Source organism: Scomber scombrus, chromosome 10, assembly GCF_963691925.1.
Source record: "Scomber scombrus chromosome 10, fScoSco1.1, whole genome shotgun sequence".
In the NCBI taxonomy this organism is placed as follows: Eukaryota; Metazoa; Chordata; class Actinopteri; order Scombriformes; family Scombridae; genus Scomber; species Scomber scombrus.
Genome location: NC_084979.1, coordinates 8,237,548 through 8,255,356, shown reverse-complemented (window position 1 = coordinate 8,255,356; position 17,809 = coordinate 8,237,548). Strand labels below are relative to the sequence as shown.

At 40.0% G+C, this 17,809-nt stretch overlaps 2 protein-coding genes across 3 annotated transcripts; one reads left to right on the top strand and one right to left on the bottom strand.

Annotated features, from left to right (window-relative positions):
- The first annotated feature begins 3,773 nt into the window (after positions 1–3,773).
- Positions 3,774–8,861, top strand: otud3 (OTU deubiquitinase 3). Of its 2 annotated transcripts, none has more exons than XM_062427053.1 (8): positions 3,774–3,883; positions 4,976–5,206; positions 5,753–5,901; positions 6,522–6,634; positions 6,745–6,867; positions 7,039–7,171; positions 7,751–7,938; positions 8,127–8,861. In XM_062427053.1, exons 2-8 carry the CDS (start codon positions 5,001–5,003, stop codon positions 8,289–8,291), a joined length of 1,077 nt encoding a protein of 358 aa, XP_062283037.1. In that variant the 5' UTR covers positions 3,774–3,883; positions 4,976–5,000; the 3' UTR covers positions 8,292–8,861. The 2 variants fall into 2 exon arrangements, with proteins under 2 accessions (XP_062283037.1, XP_062283036.1); XM_062427052.1 differs by having other exon boundaries at positions 3,792–3,883; positions 4,897–5,206.
- An 825-nt stretch (positions 8,862–9,686) lies between these two features.
- bcas2 (BCAS2 pre-mRNA processing factor) lies at positions 9,687–13,348 on the bottom strand. The gene is made up of 7 exons (XM_062426826.1): positions 13,165–13,348; positions 11,155–11,247; positions 10,987–11,057; positions 10,614–10,775; positions 10,474–10,524; positions 10,302–10,382; positions 9,687–10,201 (listed from the first exon to the last, which is right to left on the bottom strand). Exons 1-7 carry the CDS (start codon positions 13,255–13,257, stop codon positions 10,075–10,077), a joined length of 678 nt encoding a protein of 225 aa, XP_062282810.1. The 5' UTR covers positions 13,258–13,348; the 3' UTR covers positions 9,687–10,074.
- Between the last annotated feature and the right edge of the window lie 4,461 nt (positions 13,349–17,809).

The window sequence follows — 17,809 nt, the reverse complement described above, 5'->3', positions numbered from 1 at the left end:
ACTCGCTCCAAGGAGGCAGTCTTCTCCTAATTACTGATGCAAAAGTGATCCGTTCTTCCAGGTGTGTTTCTCTCTCTAACCCGGTTTTAAAAAGAACATACAGAAAACAAATGAATGGCTCCCTCGATATCCTCTACCGGGTGCCTCGGTATCCGTTCTCCCCTGTTCCAAGTTATTCCAAACCGGGGTTACGCTTTAATACCGGCGAATTCTTCTCCTCCATCGGTGAAAACGGTCGATTTCTCTCGCCTGGACGTTTCAAAGAGATGCACCAACTCCTCTCACGGCCATCGCCCTCGTCCTTCTCGGAATGCTTGATAACATCGACATGAGGTCCAGATAGCTCCGGTCGGGAACTAGACCCACCCTGCGCCCCGAGTCCAGTCCGGATCCAGCAACGGCAGCTGCATCAACGCCTGGAGCCAGACACGCATGATTATCCCATCCTGGCTTCCAGCAGCTACACGAGCATCCACTCCCACCTCTATGAGCGTGTGCGTGAGTGTGTGCGCAAGCGTGCGTGAGAGAGAGAGAGAGAGAGAGAGAGGGAGAGAGATAGAGAGAGAGAGAGAGAGAGAGAGAGAGAGAGAGAGAGAGAGAGAGAGAGAGAGAGAGAGAGAGAGAGAGAGAGAGAGAGAGAGAGAGAGAGAGAGAGAGAATAGTGGGCGGAGAGGGGAGAACTGCAAGCTGCCGTTATGGCATAGGCCTATAGGCTCATTATTTATAGTGGGTACCTGCAGATGCACTGGAGCGGGATTCAAGAATGGCACTCTTCATGATGATTTAACCTCCTTTTTTCTCCAAAGGCTTAACCCCTTTTATCCCGCAATACCGCCACTTGGACGTGCATCCTGAACCCCCCCAACCCACCACACACACACACACACACACACACACACACACACACACACACACACACACACACACACACACACACACACACACACACACACACACACACACACACACATTGCATTGCAGCGCTTCAGTTTCTGATTCTGCGCCATTTCTGCTGTTCCTTGTCCTACTATCCCGCCCGTTTACTGCCCAAAGTGACCACTTAGTCTCACATTAAAAAAACAGATAGATAAACCTGTGTTCTTATATATATCACATACATTTATTTACAAGTAGAGACCGTTTTCCAGGTGGAAAAATCACCCCAAACTGGCATTGTCAAACTCAACTCTCTGGTCAAAGTAAGACCAAAAAGCTTGTGACTCTGAAAAATATAATTTCATCCCTCTGTCATAACTTTGAGAACATATCAATGATGGAATCCTCTCTGTTTTATTTGACCTCCGAAAATGTCTGATGATTCTTTTTCTTCATTGTGAAAATATAAAATACAATATCACATGGAGATGTGAGAATCCAAAAACTACAACAAACCCATGTATGGATTTCTGTGCCTGAGCTACAGCTGTGTGTAACCATTATTCATTCAGACAGAAGCCATCCTATAAAATGTGAACCAGAGGAGAAATGTCAAAGTAAAAATCTGGGCCAGCAGTTCCCAAATGCATCAAGTACTCCCTGAAGCACTTCCTTAAGTAGCCCAACTAATCAGCTTTAGTAAACAATGAAACAAAAAGCTGCAGGTTGATGGATAAATGTTTCATTTTTTCATTGTGGAATCACTGCAATGCATATGTTTCAGCACCCTGGACAGCGACCATCAGCAGCACACATTTTTACCAGCAGCAGCTGATAAAGAACTATTGAAAAAAACCATAAAGTTTCACATGCATGTTGTTTTAACTACTGAAACACTGCGACAAAGTAACCATTTATCTTATGGTAACTAAATGGTGTTCCTGATAAAGTACACTTTGCTGGTATAGACTTGAAAACATCTGCTGTTGTCACCCGGAGGCACATTGCTGGTGTTACTTCATTTCGACCTCCCCCAGGGAAGAAACACAGCCAAGCTGGGCACCAGAGTAGCAGGCTCTAATTAAAACCTACAGGGGGTAAAATGGGGGTAATACAAACATTTAATAGTAAAATGACTGGAAACCCAAACAGTGACAATTACCAATGTGAGTGCATCTACACATTCAAGGTTGACTCATTGAAAAATGAGTCAACTCATTGAAAAATGAGTCAACCATTTTCATTAAAATAACTCAAACAGAAACGTGTTCACAACCCAATGAGGCCCCTTTTTGCAGCAATACTCTCTCATTTTAAATTTGAACATGAACATACAGAAAGTTCTGGTTTTGTTTTTTATCTCCTTTCAGCTGATATCACAATGTTATATTCATCACCACTGTATTTGTATTAGATTCAATACCACTAGCAGTAAGTGAGACTGAGAGGAGGTTGGGAGGAAGCCCATTCCACTTTATTACAGCTGTAAACCTTTACTGCATGTATTGGCTGTTATCAAATAAACAGTGCAGTCTGTCTATTGTATGTGTTGACCAGTTGGTTAGTTTGGTAGAATCTAGTTTTTATTATTATAAGGACGTCACATTCCACAGCAGCGTGTCAAGATATTTCCTTATTGTATATTGGCACAAGTGAATGGGTGACCTATGTTTTATAACTGAAGTGTTGCAGGTTTTATCCACGCAAACAACCTTGTGTCATGTCTAAAAGCCCTTGAGCAAATCAATAAAAGTGACAAGGATTGTAAGTTTCTCTAAAAAGAGGGCATCACTCATCGATATATCATTGTGACATTGTGACATTGTGTGTTGAAACAGGCTTTCTTTGACACAGTGTGCTATTTTAGTTTGGTGTCAGGTCAACCTATAGCATCATGATGGACTCATTCTCACACGCACGCGTGCACGCACGCACGCACACACACACACACACACACACACACACATACACACACACACACACACTGTACATGAACATATGTAGATACAGTATAAATTATGTGTTTTCCACGCCTGGCTGACTGCTCACAGGTGAATGACACTGATTTATGTACACGTACAAACGCATGGATAACCTTAAGGCCATTACATCTGTTCACATGCAATGCCATGACTCACTGATTTCTATATTAAAACCATATACCAACTTACATCTGCAGATGTATGTTCTTTTTTGTTTTACGCCAGCTGGCTTAGTGCACTAGAGCACTTTTTTTTCTTTTAGGAGGAAGAATAGTCTTACTGCTTCCTTTTTTCTGATGCAGTTTAATGTCTTGAGGCTATTTTTGCTTTTTGTCTCAGTGTGACTGCTGGTCTTTTTTACATTGCAAACATTCTGTTTATTGCTTCTTAGCCCACTCCTCCCCCACATTATATTCTCCAACTGTGTGAAGTCATCAGAAGGAGTTGGTGGTGTGCAGATTTTCTGGGTTGAGGAGAGCAGCAGGTGGAGTCGTTTTCAGAAACAGTTTTTATTTCAAAATCGTAAACCAACCTCCTACTTTGTCCTGAGTCACAGTCTGCAATATAAACATGACTCAGATTTTTTTGATTTGTTACAATTATTAGAGATCGCAAACTAGCTAAATGGATAGATAGATAGATAGATAGACAGATAGATAGATAGATAGATAGATAGATAAATAGATTGATGTTATATGAATAACGCATAATGCTTATTAAGCATTTTATCAAACTTTTCCTATAATGTACATGAACATTGCTTCGGTGTTGAAGATATCTCTAGATTTCTACAAGTTTTGTGTTCATTGAATAGAACGGCCACTACCATCAGCCACATGCAATGTTTTTTAGCGCCACTATATTTTGGCCCATTCTACGTTCCGTACGTTTTGACGTACACTGGACATACGTATGCGGAACTGCAGTTGTAAACAAAAACGGACAATCACTACGTTTTTCTTCTGAGCCACAAAAAGGAAGAACAAAACCAAACATATATATGTGTCGAACATAGCTCATTAAAGGTAAGTGAAACATGCATTCACTCAGTTTAATTACCCAAACCCTTGCTATGTATTGTGCCACAAGCCAGAAGAAATGATTTGTAATATAATAAGTAGCCGTTTAATGCTAGCTGCTAACTCGGCTAACCTGACGTTTCCCCGATTATACAGCACAGCTACTGTCAGCAATAACACTAGTTTGTACTTAGTTACTAGTGAAATGAACAGTCTTTTAGCTTTAATGCTAACATTACATTAAATATTCTGTCAACATGAGACAGCTAATGTTACCGTTGTTTCATCGGTCACGTTTTAAAATATCGTCTCTAACATGTGAAAGAAATCTGTCAATTACGTTTTCCCTGGTCTCTTTTCTAGCTGCCTATAACATGTTATTATCCTCTTATCAATAGAAACCCACCGTGGATACCGTTAGCAGCGTTATTTTATTCACCAGCATGTGTTAAAGGACCACATAAAGTATTTTGCTCATGTCTTACTATATGATGTCCATGTGGAGTGTATAGTCAAAGAAATGTAGCATTATAATTATCTGATTTTCTAATGGAGCTTGGAGCAAGGTTTTCCACATCAGGGACAAACTATAGCAACATGTTTATCTTCTGTAAATCACTGTATAACAGAGGATTCATTTTAGTTTACTTCATACATATACATTTATACATAGATATATAATAACAAATTATATCAAACAAAGAAAGAAAGACAGTTGACTGAGACGGTGCATGCTGATGCTTTAGCTTTGTATTTTTGAGCATTTTTAATTCACATACTGCACAGTCACTGTTATTCCACAAATGAACCCCAAATTAACAGTTATAGATCAATTCTTTACATTTGTCCTAGTCCTTGTTCTTTTTATGTAGCACATATTCCCCTAAGTCCATACTGACTCTGCTTTTTAAACATGTTTTGCACTAACTGAACAGTCAGCCTTGTTATATTATAATAATGTGAAAAGCAGTCTGCCTCTTTATATTTTGAAAACTCTTAATTCTGTGTCTTTTGAAAAGGTTCCAGATGTGTGTGGTTGACAGTGGTTGATGCAAGTACCGGCTTATTACTGTAAAGAGAAAATCTTTGGTGTTGTAGGCCTGCAGAAACGACTGCAGCCAGCATGTCCAGGAAACAGACGGCCAAACCCGTGCGCAGCAACAAGAAGAGCGAATTAGAACGTAAGAGGGATGAGCGGGCAGCACGCCGGGCTATCGTAAAGGACCGTAAGAACCGACCTCAGGATGGTGATGAAGGAGCAGAGTTTGTCAGTTTCTCCAATCAGCTCCAGGCGCTGGGCCTCAAGTTAAGAGAAGTCCCTGGAGATGGGTGAGAGTCTAGTTATGCTTTGTCTCCCTTTGTGTTGTCCATCACTGATTCTTTTAAATGTGTTAAGAGGAACAAAATGTCATCAACTTCTATCTCAGTTTCTTCCCAGTCTACAGCCAATAACAATGTATAGTTAGCTAAAATTCAAAGTATTTACAGCTATGTAGCTGCTGCTGAATGAAGGCAATCTCATTGGAGCTATAATTTGTGTTCATCTTTATTCCCAGCAGTACTGTGCATTTTAGGTTGGAAAACTACAAGAGAAGTGTCTTAAGCTCTTCTTAACTTAATGAAAATTTAAAATTTGGATTCTGTAGATCATCATTCGTTTACATCTGGACAGAAGGTCTGGGAGGCTTGTCATTTGCAGGACTTTGTTATTGACCAAATTCCAGAGATGAGCCTGCTTATGCCAATTGAAACGATTTATACATAACAACAACTTAACCACTGACAAACCCTCATTTTGACCAAGAATTAGCACACTGAGTTATTCAACCACAGTCAGTCATGTGACATAGCAGCAACTTCCTGTGTTTCCTGTAGGAACTGCCTGTTCCGAGCTTTAGGCGACCAGTTAGAGGGGCACTCCCGGGGACACCTGCGGCTTCGCCAGGAGACTGTCCAGTATATGATGTCCCATCGGCAAGACTTTGAACCCTTTGTTGAGGACGACGTGCCCTTCGCACAGCACTGTAAGGAAAAATCCCTGTGGGTGAACCTGAGTAATAAACAAAGTAATTGAAATAAAAGACTGTGATCAGATAGACTTTTACTAATGCCTCAATCACTATTCTCTGATGTTACTGTACATGTGAAGTCCATTGATTTCACCAACCAACAAGTAGTGACCCCTGGTGGCTATCAGGACTGTCTGCAGATGATGTATTTAACACTTTACTTGTGTAGTATTGGACAACTTTACATCTTCAGGCCTCTAAAGTTAAGTAAATAAAACAATGAAACACTCTTCAGTAGACGTACAGGACCAATAACAAGAGCTTGCTAGCAGACATCACTTTATTTATGTAAGGAGTCACAAGCCAACAGCTGCTATACGTGTCTGTCTCGACCTAATTAATCTGATCAGAAATTGTTTTTTGGACTGATTTTTTAAGTCTTCTTCAAAAGTGTTATTGCATCACAATAAATTCTACAGAGGCAATACCGTTTATATACTCAGTTAACATGTGTGAAAAATGTGTAATGGCCGTTGACAGTGATGTCTGTGTGTTTGCTGTAACTCCACTGGAGAAATTTTTAGGAAAAAAAATTGTGTGTGTGTGAATAATTGTTTTTGTTTCTTTCCGCTCAGTGTCCAACCTCTCTCAGCCCGGTACGTTTGCTGGCAATGACGCTATTGTGGCTTTTGCTCGCAGTCAACAGGTCAAAGTGGTCATCCATCAGCTGAACACACCACTTTGGGAGGTAAGCACAGGCAAAGACTTTCAAATGATATTTGTAATGTTATGTGTTGTTATTATGTGAATTCTAACACCCTTATGATACACCATACAGTTTATATGTTGCGTTCTCAGATAAATGGTGCAGAGAAGCAGGTGTGTAGAGAGCTGCACATTGCATACCGCTATGGAGATCATTATGATAGTGTGAGGCGGATTGGAGACAACTCTGAGAGTCCTGCTCAGCTCCGCATAGAGGTATTTAGGAGCCTTTTATCTGACAGTATCTGAAATCATTTAGTAAAGTCCACGTCTACCTCTCATCATGTCATGTTTATAGGCTTAACTCTTAGAATTGTTTAGTCTAATGAGTCAGTGTTCAATGACGTGTTTCTGATGTCTTTTTTTTTTAACCTTTGCTGCTCCCAGAATCTGCAGAACTCACGAGGACAGCAGCGTGACTTTGGGGACGGTCAGAGAGACAGACAAAAAAACCCTTCGCCCACAGCCTCGGAGGAGGACAACGTGATCCTGAGCTCTATCAAGAATCGAGGAATCCAGGGTCAGGAATTATGTTTGATTGTCAGGGCAAAGGAGAACAATTGGGAATAAAGTTTATTTCAGACTTCATAACCTTTTTATATATTCAAACTTTTTAATTCCTTTTCCATTTTCTATGACTCAGTATTGTGATTTATCTGATGAAGCAGGAGGAAATAGCCTCTAGTTAAGAAGCTTGACATTAAAAGTAAAAATCACCCTGAATCAAAATCATCTTTATTGGCCGAGCACGTTTATGCATACAAGGAATTTGACTCTGGATTAATGGCTCTCAATGTACTCACATATACACAAAGAATAAATATAAACAGGTGAAACTGTTTTTGTGAACTGTAAACAGGATACAAATAGTGCAAAGAAGTGAAGAGTACACGGTGTACTGAGATAAATATTAAATGCTTAAGTTGCTGCACAGTCTGCCACACTGACTGTGTGTGTGTGTGTGTGTGTGTGTGTGTGTGTGTGTGTGTGTGTGTGTGTGTGTGTGTGTGTGTGTGTGTGTGTGTGTGTGTGTGTGTGTGTGTGTGTGTGTGTGTGTGTGTGTGTGTGTGTGTGTGTGTGTGTGTGTTCACTGCCTCAGGTGATGAGGAGAACCTGCTCCAGCTGAGTGCAGCAACTATAAATGCTGAATGGCTTGTAGGCTCTGTGCTGGGCCAGTCCTGCCAGGGCCAATGTGCCTCAGGATCCTGCTCAACCTGCAGAGTCGCTGCCACGGACTGCAGTGAACACAAACAGCCAGCAGAGGGCAGCAACATACAGAAATCTAAGGTAGGAGGAATTTTTCCCACTGGCACAAAGGTTTCAGTTTTTAGGGATTCTTGTTAATTGGACTTTATTGTTTTGGGCCTTTTAAGCCATATGACTTTAAATCAAAGTGTACTTTAATTCTAGAGTTCACTAAAAACACACCTCAATAAAAGCGAAAAAAAACCTTTTAACATTTCCTTCACTCACAGGTGTCTAACAAGCAGAGGAAAGAGCAGCAGCGACAAGAGAAGAAGAAGCGTCAGGAAGATAGGCATCGGCAGAAGTTTCTCCAGAGCAAAGGAAGCCAAGACCAGAACCAGAACCTGCCAGAGGCTGTTACTTTAGTACCAGCTCTCAACACTCTGAGTATATAGACTGGAGCATGGCCAAAAAAATACCTACTGCTACTCTAGCTACTGGTGGCTGACGCTGTCCACAAAGTTTTGCACATAGTCAAATTTGATTCAGTCACAGTTGATGACTTTTCCTAAAGAGAACCCTATAGTTTCTTTGCAAATGGTATAAAGATGCCTGCAGACTCGTGAGTGTGTGTGAGATGTGTGAAAGCTGTACAAGACGGACAGCGTACGAGTATAACTTTCAGTGTTTTCGTTGGGGTTTTGACTCGGTTCAAGCCCTGGTGGATGTTGGTGTATATAGAAACTCCTCAGAACTGGTCTGCCTACCACGCTACCTAGTCCCCCTTTCTATGCTGGACATCTGGCTTTTCATGACAACCATGCAGATAAATCTCGTGCAGCTGAGCTTTTTTTTTTTTTGGATTTGCCACAGATTGCGTTAACGTTTATTCAGATGTTCAGATCATTAAGTTTGTAAGATCTGACCAAAGATGGATGTAAAGGAGGAGCAGCAGATGAATGATTGTTCTGCACACTGTGTATGGAATGTGGCAATAAATAATAATAATAAATGATAATTTACTGTTTTTGTGTGCGGCGGATAATATATTATTAATCATCCATTGTGACATGTTTTTGTGACTTTATATTGCAGATTTTTGCTTATTATTTCTACTATCAATTTTTTTAGTGATGGAGACATAAAACCTAAATCCAATAATTTGCACATGAATTAGCAGACATAAAGCAGTTTCACAATATACAAAACAAACATGGCTACACCTTGTTCAAAATTATTTAATGGGAATTCATCCCCTTGACGCTGACAATCACTGCCTGATGTTCAAGCAGTTAACCAGAAAGCATACAGTAATGATCATTGTAAGTAGCCAATTATACCACAAACACATAACTCCAATAAGGAGGTGCTGCTTACTAGGATAACTGGAGTCATGATCATAATCTGTGATATTCAATAAGTGACTTTGAATCAGAAATCTACCAAATTTGCAGTTTGAAAACAAAAACTTCAGAATTTCAACATGAGAATGAAAGCATTATTTAAGAAGAAGGAAATAGAAAGTTTTAGTACGGCAGCGGGGGAAATAAGAGCTCAGAGTTGTGGAGGCTCGACCAGACCTTCGCAATACCGTCTAATGCAATTTAAATATACTGCACCTTCATGCAATAAAGAAACGGGCCTGTAGTATGAAGATAGAGTAGATTGAGCTCCAGCGAACAAATTAAAATTGAAATTTAACACTAGACAGAGATGAGAAAATGCAAATCATATTAAACAAATGTAATTTTTAGTCTTCAGTAGAGCAGCATTTCACAAAAACAGAACCAGATCATAAAGCCTGGTTTAAAATGGTGATATCTGGAATGAAAATAAGTCCAGTCCACGTATTAGGAAATGTAAGAAATGTTCATTTTATTACAGTGGCATAAAAAAAATGACATGAACATGTGTCGAGGTGGGGCTCACAGAAATAGACAAACTAAATACATTTCATTGTAGCACTGAGAAATCTGCATTATACCATATTCCACCACTGTTTCAAAAGTAGACTAAACTGATGTGAGATTTCAGAGCAGTCCGTCTGGATGATGCAGGTTGAGAACATTAAATCTCCTCCATACAGGCTGGTTCTCAGTTATCTCAGCACTTGCACAGATGGGTTTGGTTCAGTTTGTTGCAGTCAGCCTTATGAAACAAGATGAAATCTCTCTGAATCTCTCATTAGTCTGCAGTTCAGCGCTGTGAGGGTAGATGAAAGCGTCTGCTGCTGCCGCTCTAAAAGTCCTGTCTGATGTTCTCCTTGTTCTCGTCCCCCTGCTGTTGTCTGAGCTGAGCCACTTCGTTCTCCAGCTGAACGATGGCCCGCTCGATCTCGTAGTTCTTACTGACCAGAGACACCCAGCTGTGGAGGGACAGATACAGATGTTAAGAGAGATGAAAACTTGACCTACATAGCCCCTACGCACAGTGATATGAATACGTAAGATCTTCAAACGACGTACTTTGACTCCAGCTCTCGCAGTTTGGCTCCTCCTGCTAACTGATCGTTCTTACGCTGCCAGTTTAAATCCTGAATTTGTTTCCTGTGTGCCACAAAAAAAAGTGAAAAAACCCCACATGAACTCAGGTTTCAAAACACTTTCATACAGCTCAAATATTCCTGTGATCACTCACCTGAATTTCTGAAGCTCCTTTTGAGCCATCTCAATCATGAAGGCCAAGTTACTGAAAGGAGAGGACAACATGTTAGCAGCCTTTTAGCGGACTAATGAAAGCAAGCAACTGTCTGTGAGAAGAAGGCTGTGGTCACATACTCATTGTAGACTTTCCACGCGTTGGTTCCGTACTGCGACATGAGCTCCAGGTTCTCGATACGGACCGCTTGGTGCTCCAGCTGGGCCATTGAGTTGTTCACACACTCCTGCCATGCTGTGATGTCATTCTTCTGTCCTGCAGAGGGCGCCGGCAGCTCATATCTCCACAGGGGGGGAAAAAAGCAGAAGAGTCAATATTAAAATCCCCAAAACAAAAACATAATTCTCCAAAGATTCACTTGTGTTCATCTACTCAGTGACTCTCAGTAGTTTGAATGACACTCATTAGCTGTGTATGTATTAGCTGGCGGTAGAGACATGCAGGCCCTTGATTCAAGTATCAATATGGGACTCTGCGGTGTGATGGGCTCACCTCTTCATGCTCAGCAAATCCATGGGCTGCCGGGCCGCCAGCCGCTCAAATTCATTCCTCATGATTTCTGTCTGAAAGGAGACAACAAATAAGAAACGCTTATTATTTCTGTCACGCTGGCCGAGGCCGTTGAGAAGATTCTATTCAGAGATCTCAGGATTTCGTCACCTCAAAAGTAGAGAAGTCAGGCGTGATTAGGTAGCTCAGGTAGTTCTTGGTCGGTCTGTATCTTCTGGTCTCTTCCTCCACCAACGCCGCAGCCTAGACGACAAAAGAGAATCAATTTTATTGCACATAATGGCAGCAGCATTCAGACTCAACGTTGGCAATGATGTGCCATGGAGGACTGCGAGTCTGTATAAAAGAACACAACAACTTATTTAACTCATGATGTCCTCCTCTGGTTGAAGGCACACTAAAATGAGTGTCATGTCATCTTTGAATGAAAAGAGAAACTGACTTTCTCAGCACAAGACCACAAAACAAACTACTTTCTCCCATGTTGAAATATTCCATTGTGACAGAGCCTGTTGGGTGAAGCTCAAGAAAAACACAATTATTACCAGCTCACTAAAAACTTGTATCGCCGTTTTAGGTCCTTAACATGACACAGGGATGATGAGACATGCCTGAAATGTGCCAGAAAATGCCAAATGTGGTTGCCTTCTCAAGTTTGAAAAAATGTTTCAGTCACATTGTCCATAAATATGAACAACAAGGGAAGCTCCCACAACTCACAGTAAAAACAAAAGAAAAATATATATGTATATGTGTGTGTGTGTGTATATATATATATATATATATATATATATATATATATATATATATATATATATATATATATATATATATATATATATATGCTCTGTAGACACTGAACTGATATAATGTGTACAATAACTTCATGATTAGTATTTTAGGTGCATATCTGGAAAACATTTAAAAAGGAGGGACAATAGGGGACATTTATGCATATTGACATAATGTAAAAAAAAAAATGTTTTATTTCACCCACAATTTCAGCCATCTCTGTCTGTCCTTTTCAAACATAACTATAAGTTTGTAATAACAAGATCCGAGAGTACTCCCTGATCCATTTAGATCAGTGGTCTCCAACCCTGCTCCTGGAGAGCTACTGCCCTGCATGTTTTAGGTATCTCCTCACTCTAACTCGTTATCAAGCAGCTGAGGCTCGTCAAAGGGCTTGATAACGAGTTGATTATTAGAATCAGGTGTGTTAGAGTGAGGAGATACCTAAAACATGCAGGGCAGTAGCTCTCCAGGAGCAGGGTTGGAGACCACTGATTTAGATGAACCCATTAGTCAGGCGGCGTTTACAAAACCAGGTGGGATAAACTGACAAATCTAATTTTAACACACCTTAATTACAAGTTACACCTGTGTTTGAAAAGGAGAAGCAGACTTGGTGTTTGATGTTGTGGGTGAAATTAAAATGTTTAAATCCTGCCAGTTTGCTCAAATATACAAGAGAAAGGCTCTCTTTAATGAATGCAACTGGAGCCATCATTAATATCATTATTTATGTGTTTTACCTGTTATGACAAGACGTCTGCTTTGATAAATGTCTACATGTTCCCAAACGGTGTGAGGACTGGCCACTAAATAAACCCCAAATACACTGTGTTTATAGAATTGGTTCACTTGAGCCCTGCCTGTGTCAACATGTAACTTTTAAGACATGAATAACTTTCCCTTACATTGAACTCACAGAATGTTGTATTGTTTTCCAATGATATTATCATATTATTCACTGCTGCTTTATTACTATGCTGTGGTAATATTATACAACAAACTTAACATTTAAAAAAAGTTTTACAAGTGCAAGTCTAATCTTAATGTTTAAATGTTTACGCGGAAGTCATTGCTAACATTAAAAATTGACTTTTCATTCATTATTTTATTCTCATTAGAATAAACTTCCACATACTTTAAGTAAAGCAACGCTCCTAAAATAAGGAAGTTACGAGCTACATACCAGTGAATAATTCATAAAACAAACAAGCATGCAAAATATCAATATAACTAACTGCGAGTATAATAACTTCAATAGTTTCTCGTTGTGAAACGTTATTAAAATGTTTCAGTGTGCCTTTTCCAATAGTAAATTAGCATGCTAGCTAACACGCTGCGGTTAGCAAATGAAGGCAGTTTACTTACCGCTTCTCTGACACCTGCTGCATCGTAACCTTGGTCAAAATATGGCAAAGCATCGACAAACACCTCACCGGCTACCGAAGCCGTTCCGGCCATTTTTTATCAATTTATTTAGTTGAGTTGAATTTAGTTCTGTTACTATCGACTGGCACACTTCAGCAGCTAACGATGCTAAGCTTTCTTCTTCTTCTTTAGATTAGGCAGACTAGACGCAACAATGACGCACTGCTGCCCTCTACTGTTTATCATCGATGCTTCTTTTGACATTTATATTTTCCTCCATGAGTTCTGTGATTTCTTGTGCGACTGCTTCTTCTTCTAGGTCTATTATATCTATTAGAGCAAAGTATATATATTTTTTTATCTTTCTGAGGTTTTATCTTTCTGTCACATATTTTGTTTGTGACATCTAGTGAATGGGATATAAAAGACCAGCATTTAAAATACTCCCATAAAAATGTAGGTTTTTTGGTTGAAGATTTGTTACTGATTTTCTTTAGTCTGGATTCAAAAGAAATCAGTTTCTATAATTTAACATCCAAAAGTACTACAATATCAGTTATGTTATATTTCATTGTGGTACATTATGGGGTCTTTAACTGCTTTGCAAAACATAAAATATAATGTAATCTTATGTCTTTGCACATTCTCCCAATTTACTTTATCTAACACAGTTCAGCCAGATCTGTTCAGAGGTTCAGATTTATCCACATGTATAGAAGCTCAACAGGGATAGACACTATTATCCAGAAAACATACACTTATATTGCATTATACTGTATTAGCATAAAGCTGTTAATACATGACATTTCTGAAAATGTATTATATCATAAACCCCTTGAGATGTATCAGCTCATTTTCAAGACGGTCCTAAACAAACACCAAACAAATGGAAGAAAAATAGACAGAATTAAAGCCGCAAGCGGCGATGGCGGGCCCTCGCTCACCCATGCCACCGCGGGGCCTGAGGCATGGCGGGGCTGTGGCGTGAAGCAGAAAGTGAGAAAAAACCTGGAAGGAGGCCAAAAATGCAATGTTTCGTTCATCCAGTAGGGGGCAGTCACAGGTAGTTACACATATGGTCTGGTGTGGTCTGGTGTGTTCAGGGCGGCCACTCATCAGTCATGTGAAGTTTGGAGTGAATTGGACAAAGCATGAAGGAGTTATGAGAGGTTGACGGTTCATCCACCAGGGGGCAGTAATCGGACAATGTTGATGCAAAAAATGGCACTTCCTGTTTCCACTAGGGGGCGACATGAGCGACACCCCTATCAGATGGAAGAGGTCTCCACCGTGGACCTGTGTATCAATTTTCATGATGATACGTGTTCAATAAAGCCATCAAAAAGCCAAACGTATTTTCATGGCGAGGAATTGATGGTAGCCACGCCCCCACAGGGACGCCATTACTCGTAGCTTCACAGTGTTCATAATGTAGCTTCACCAACTGGTTCTGCATGTTTTAGAAGTGGAATGAAGTTGATGGGGTCAACTATGTATTTTTCATGAATTTAAGTTCACTTCCTGTTACCACCGGGGGGCGCTATGAGTTAAGTGGGAAGTTAATATATCGGGACGTTCAGGGCGGAGCCATCATTATGTCCAGCAAGTTTGAAGCTGATTGGATGAAGTATGTGGGCGTGAGAGCCACTCGTATGTACATGGCGAGCACGCCAAAGTTAGTTGAGCCCTGGCAGACACGCCCTTTGACCTACGGATGCGCAGAGCACAACTTAAGCTCAGCTAGGTCTGGAGATGTTGCGTACCTAATTTGAACTTGATTGGGCGAACGCTGTGGGAGGAGTTAATTTTAGGCGGGAAAAATCAAAACCAAAATGGCCGACTTCCTGTTGGGTTGAGGTCATGAGGTCAAGAGGCTTTTTTGCATATGTGGGTATAATACATATGTGTACCGAATTTTGTGAGCATAGGACAAAGTTAGCAAAATTCCCTATGGGCATTTTTGGACTTTGTAGGGGGCGCTATTCCGCCATTCTGCGTCGACCATGTGCGACCACCCAAAAATATCGAATTTATATTAATATAAATATATATAATAATAATAATAATAATAATAATAATAATAATAATAATAATAATAATAAACATTACAATTTCAATAGGGCTTTCGCCAGGCGACTTGCAGTCGCCGCTCGGGCCCTAATAATAATAAACATTACAATTTCAATATAACATTTTTCCCCGGGGGTCTTCCATACCACATGATTACTTGATTACTTTGGGGTCACTTGCACGTTGGGGCATGAACAAATTTCAATAGGGCTTTCGCCAGGCGACTTGCAGTCGCCGCTCGGGCCCTAATAATAAACATTACAATTTCAATATAGCATTTTTCCCCGGGGGTCTTCCATACCACATGATTACTTGATTACTTGATTACTTTGGGGTCACTTGCACTTTGGGGTCACTTGCACGTTGGGGCATGAACGAATTTCAATAGGGCTTTCGCCAGGCGACTTGCAGTCGCCGCTCGGGCCCTAATAATAAACATTACAATTTCAATATAGCATTTTTCCCCGGGGGTCTTCCATACCACATGATTACTTGATTACTTGATTACTTTGGGGTCACTTGCACTTTGGGGTCACTTGCACGTTGGGGCATGAACGAATTTCAATAGGGCTTTCGCCAGGCGACTTGCAGTCGCCGCTCGGGCCCTTATAATACATAACACAACGACAACACATACAAACAAACAAGAGACCAAGTGACAAAAACATAAGTTACAATCTTACAATAGAAAAAAAATGAATCTATAGAAGGACAATGATAGCACCACTGAAAACATAGACCGATTGTTTTAATATAGCAAAACAAAACATTTTTAAATAGGCCAAATGATGACAAAGAATGGATATTTACAGGTAACTTATCAGAAATAGCCCAAAACAGAAGCGTTTATTTTTTAAATATTTTCACCTGAAGAAAAGACAGTTTTAAGACTGACTTTGTTTGCATTATTATGAAATGTATTATGTAAAAATGAGTTGCCTAGTGATGCAAAAATTAACTATATTAGTGCATTGACATCCTCAAGGACTCATGTATCACTTCTAAAAGTGTAGACTCCTCCAAAGCCACTGTAACGGGGGAACCATTTAGGACAAGGACAATATTCACTCCAATCTGTAAGCTCTCATGACATTAAAATAAATAACCATGCTGTAATTTCATAGCAGATGATGTAACTGCTCACTGAAATTAAGCCCAGGTGCAGGACAGCTGTGCTAATTACACACACGACCTCTTATTCCTCCGTCCTCCTTTATTCTCTCTCGCTTTCTCTCCTTCTCATTATAGCTATCAGGATGCAACATTTCGTGACAGCAACACACTTATATATATTGTGACATTCTTACAATTTGAAATTTATTGGGAAGACCATAGTAAATACAGTGCTGCCAAATCCATATAGGTCAGATCATTTGTCTCTCTCTCTATAGCTATGTACAGAATATATACGCACACGTATCTACAGTAAAGTGTCTAAATCTTTGACTGGTACTGTAGATATATGTTGTTTAAAATAAAGAATTCATGAGGAGAAAAATATGTTTGCAAATGAGAGACCAATAGCATCTGTTTATGGAAGTGTAATCATTTGAGAGGGAGTGAAGTGATATTGCTGTTGCTATGCAACAGCAATATTCAGGAATAAAACTTCAGATTCAGTGAAAAGATCTGAGGAAATTTTTGAGTCAATTCATTCTTAATGTGTAGTTCAAAGATGTACATTTGAGAAAAACCCTCTCCCAATCCATAATTTCTTCTTCATGCTTTATTTACACACAATTAACAACAGATTTACCTATTTAATAACAGTCACAAGGCGATGTATGCTCGAGGTGGGGCACATATTATAATACATCAATAAAGAAATTAAAAAAAAAACCCCATAAACAAAATTAAATGAAATACATTACAAATCAAATTCATTACATAATGCTCTAGTTTTCACAGATTTAGGGTTTGTGCAGTAATTAAGTAGTATTTATGAAGACAGTGAGGTTGCAAATTTGCTGATGTCTATATGGAATTTTGCTAATTAAAAAAAAAAGATTTTCTTGTCAGGCCAACAAAAAAACCCAAGACAAAACAAATAGATTCAATTTTGAGTTTGTGTTAAGCATCTCATCTTACCAGTATTCCAGCCAGCATGTCCATGTGGGCCCCACATGGGTTAAATGCAGACAACGTGGGTACTGAGTGGGCATGGGATTGAAATGGGCACATTTTTTGGGACCCACATGGTTTCAGTAACATGGGCCCCACATGTGAAGCTCACATGGGCTGACTGTATGAGCCCCAGAAGGGATCTAAGTGGGCTAAGCGGGCATGGGCCTAAATAGGGCAAATTATATGGGCCCCATATTGTTTCAGAAACATAGGCCCCCATGTGTAACTCACCCAGTTAGGCCCCACCTGAAACCAGGTCAGACCCCAATTGAAGCCCATATGGGGGACACAGATGGATCCACCATGGAAACTGTGGACAAACCCACGTGGGACCCATATTGCAGTCCAAATTTAACCCTAATTTCTCCACATATTTATAAACAGCTTTATTGAAACAAGTATAGAACAAGTTTACAGCACCCTTCAACTTGAATCTACAATGATAAACTTG

Bases quoted from the DNA above. Each gene is read 5' to 3' on its own strand.
- otud3 (XM_062427053.1), top strand. From the start codon at position 5,001: ATGTCCAGGAAACAGACGGCCAAACCCGTGCGCAGCAACAAGAAGAGC. The intron at 5,207-5,752 runs GTGAGAGTCTAG...TGTTTCCTGTAG, and splicing joins AGAGAAGTCCCTGGAGATGG to GAACTGCCTGTTCCGAGCTT. The intron at 5,902-6,521 runs GTAAGGAAAAAT...CTTTCCGCTCAG, and splicing joins CGTGCCCTTCGCACAGCACT to TGTCCAACCTCTCTCAGCCC.
- bcas2 (XM_062426826.1), bottom strand. From the start codon at position 13,257: ATGGCCGGAACGGCTTCGGTAGCCGGTGAGGTGTTTGTCGATGCTTTG. The intron at 11,248-13,164 runs GTAAGTAAACTG...TTTGTCGTCTAG, and splicing joins CAGCAGGTGTCAGAGAAGCG to GCTGCGGCGTTGGTGGAGGA. The intron at 10,525-10,613 runs GTATGTGACCAC...CTCTCCTTTCAG, and splicing joins GCGTGGAAAGTCTACAATGA to TAACTTGGCCTTCATGATTG.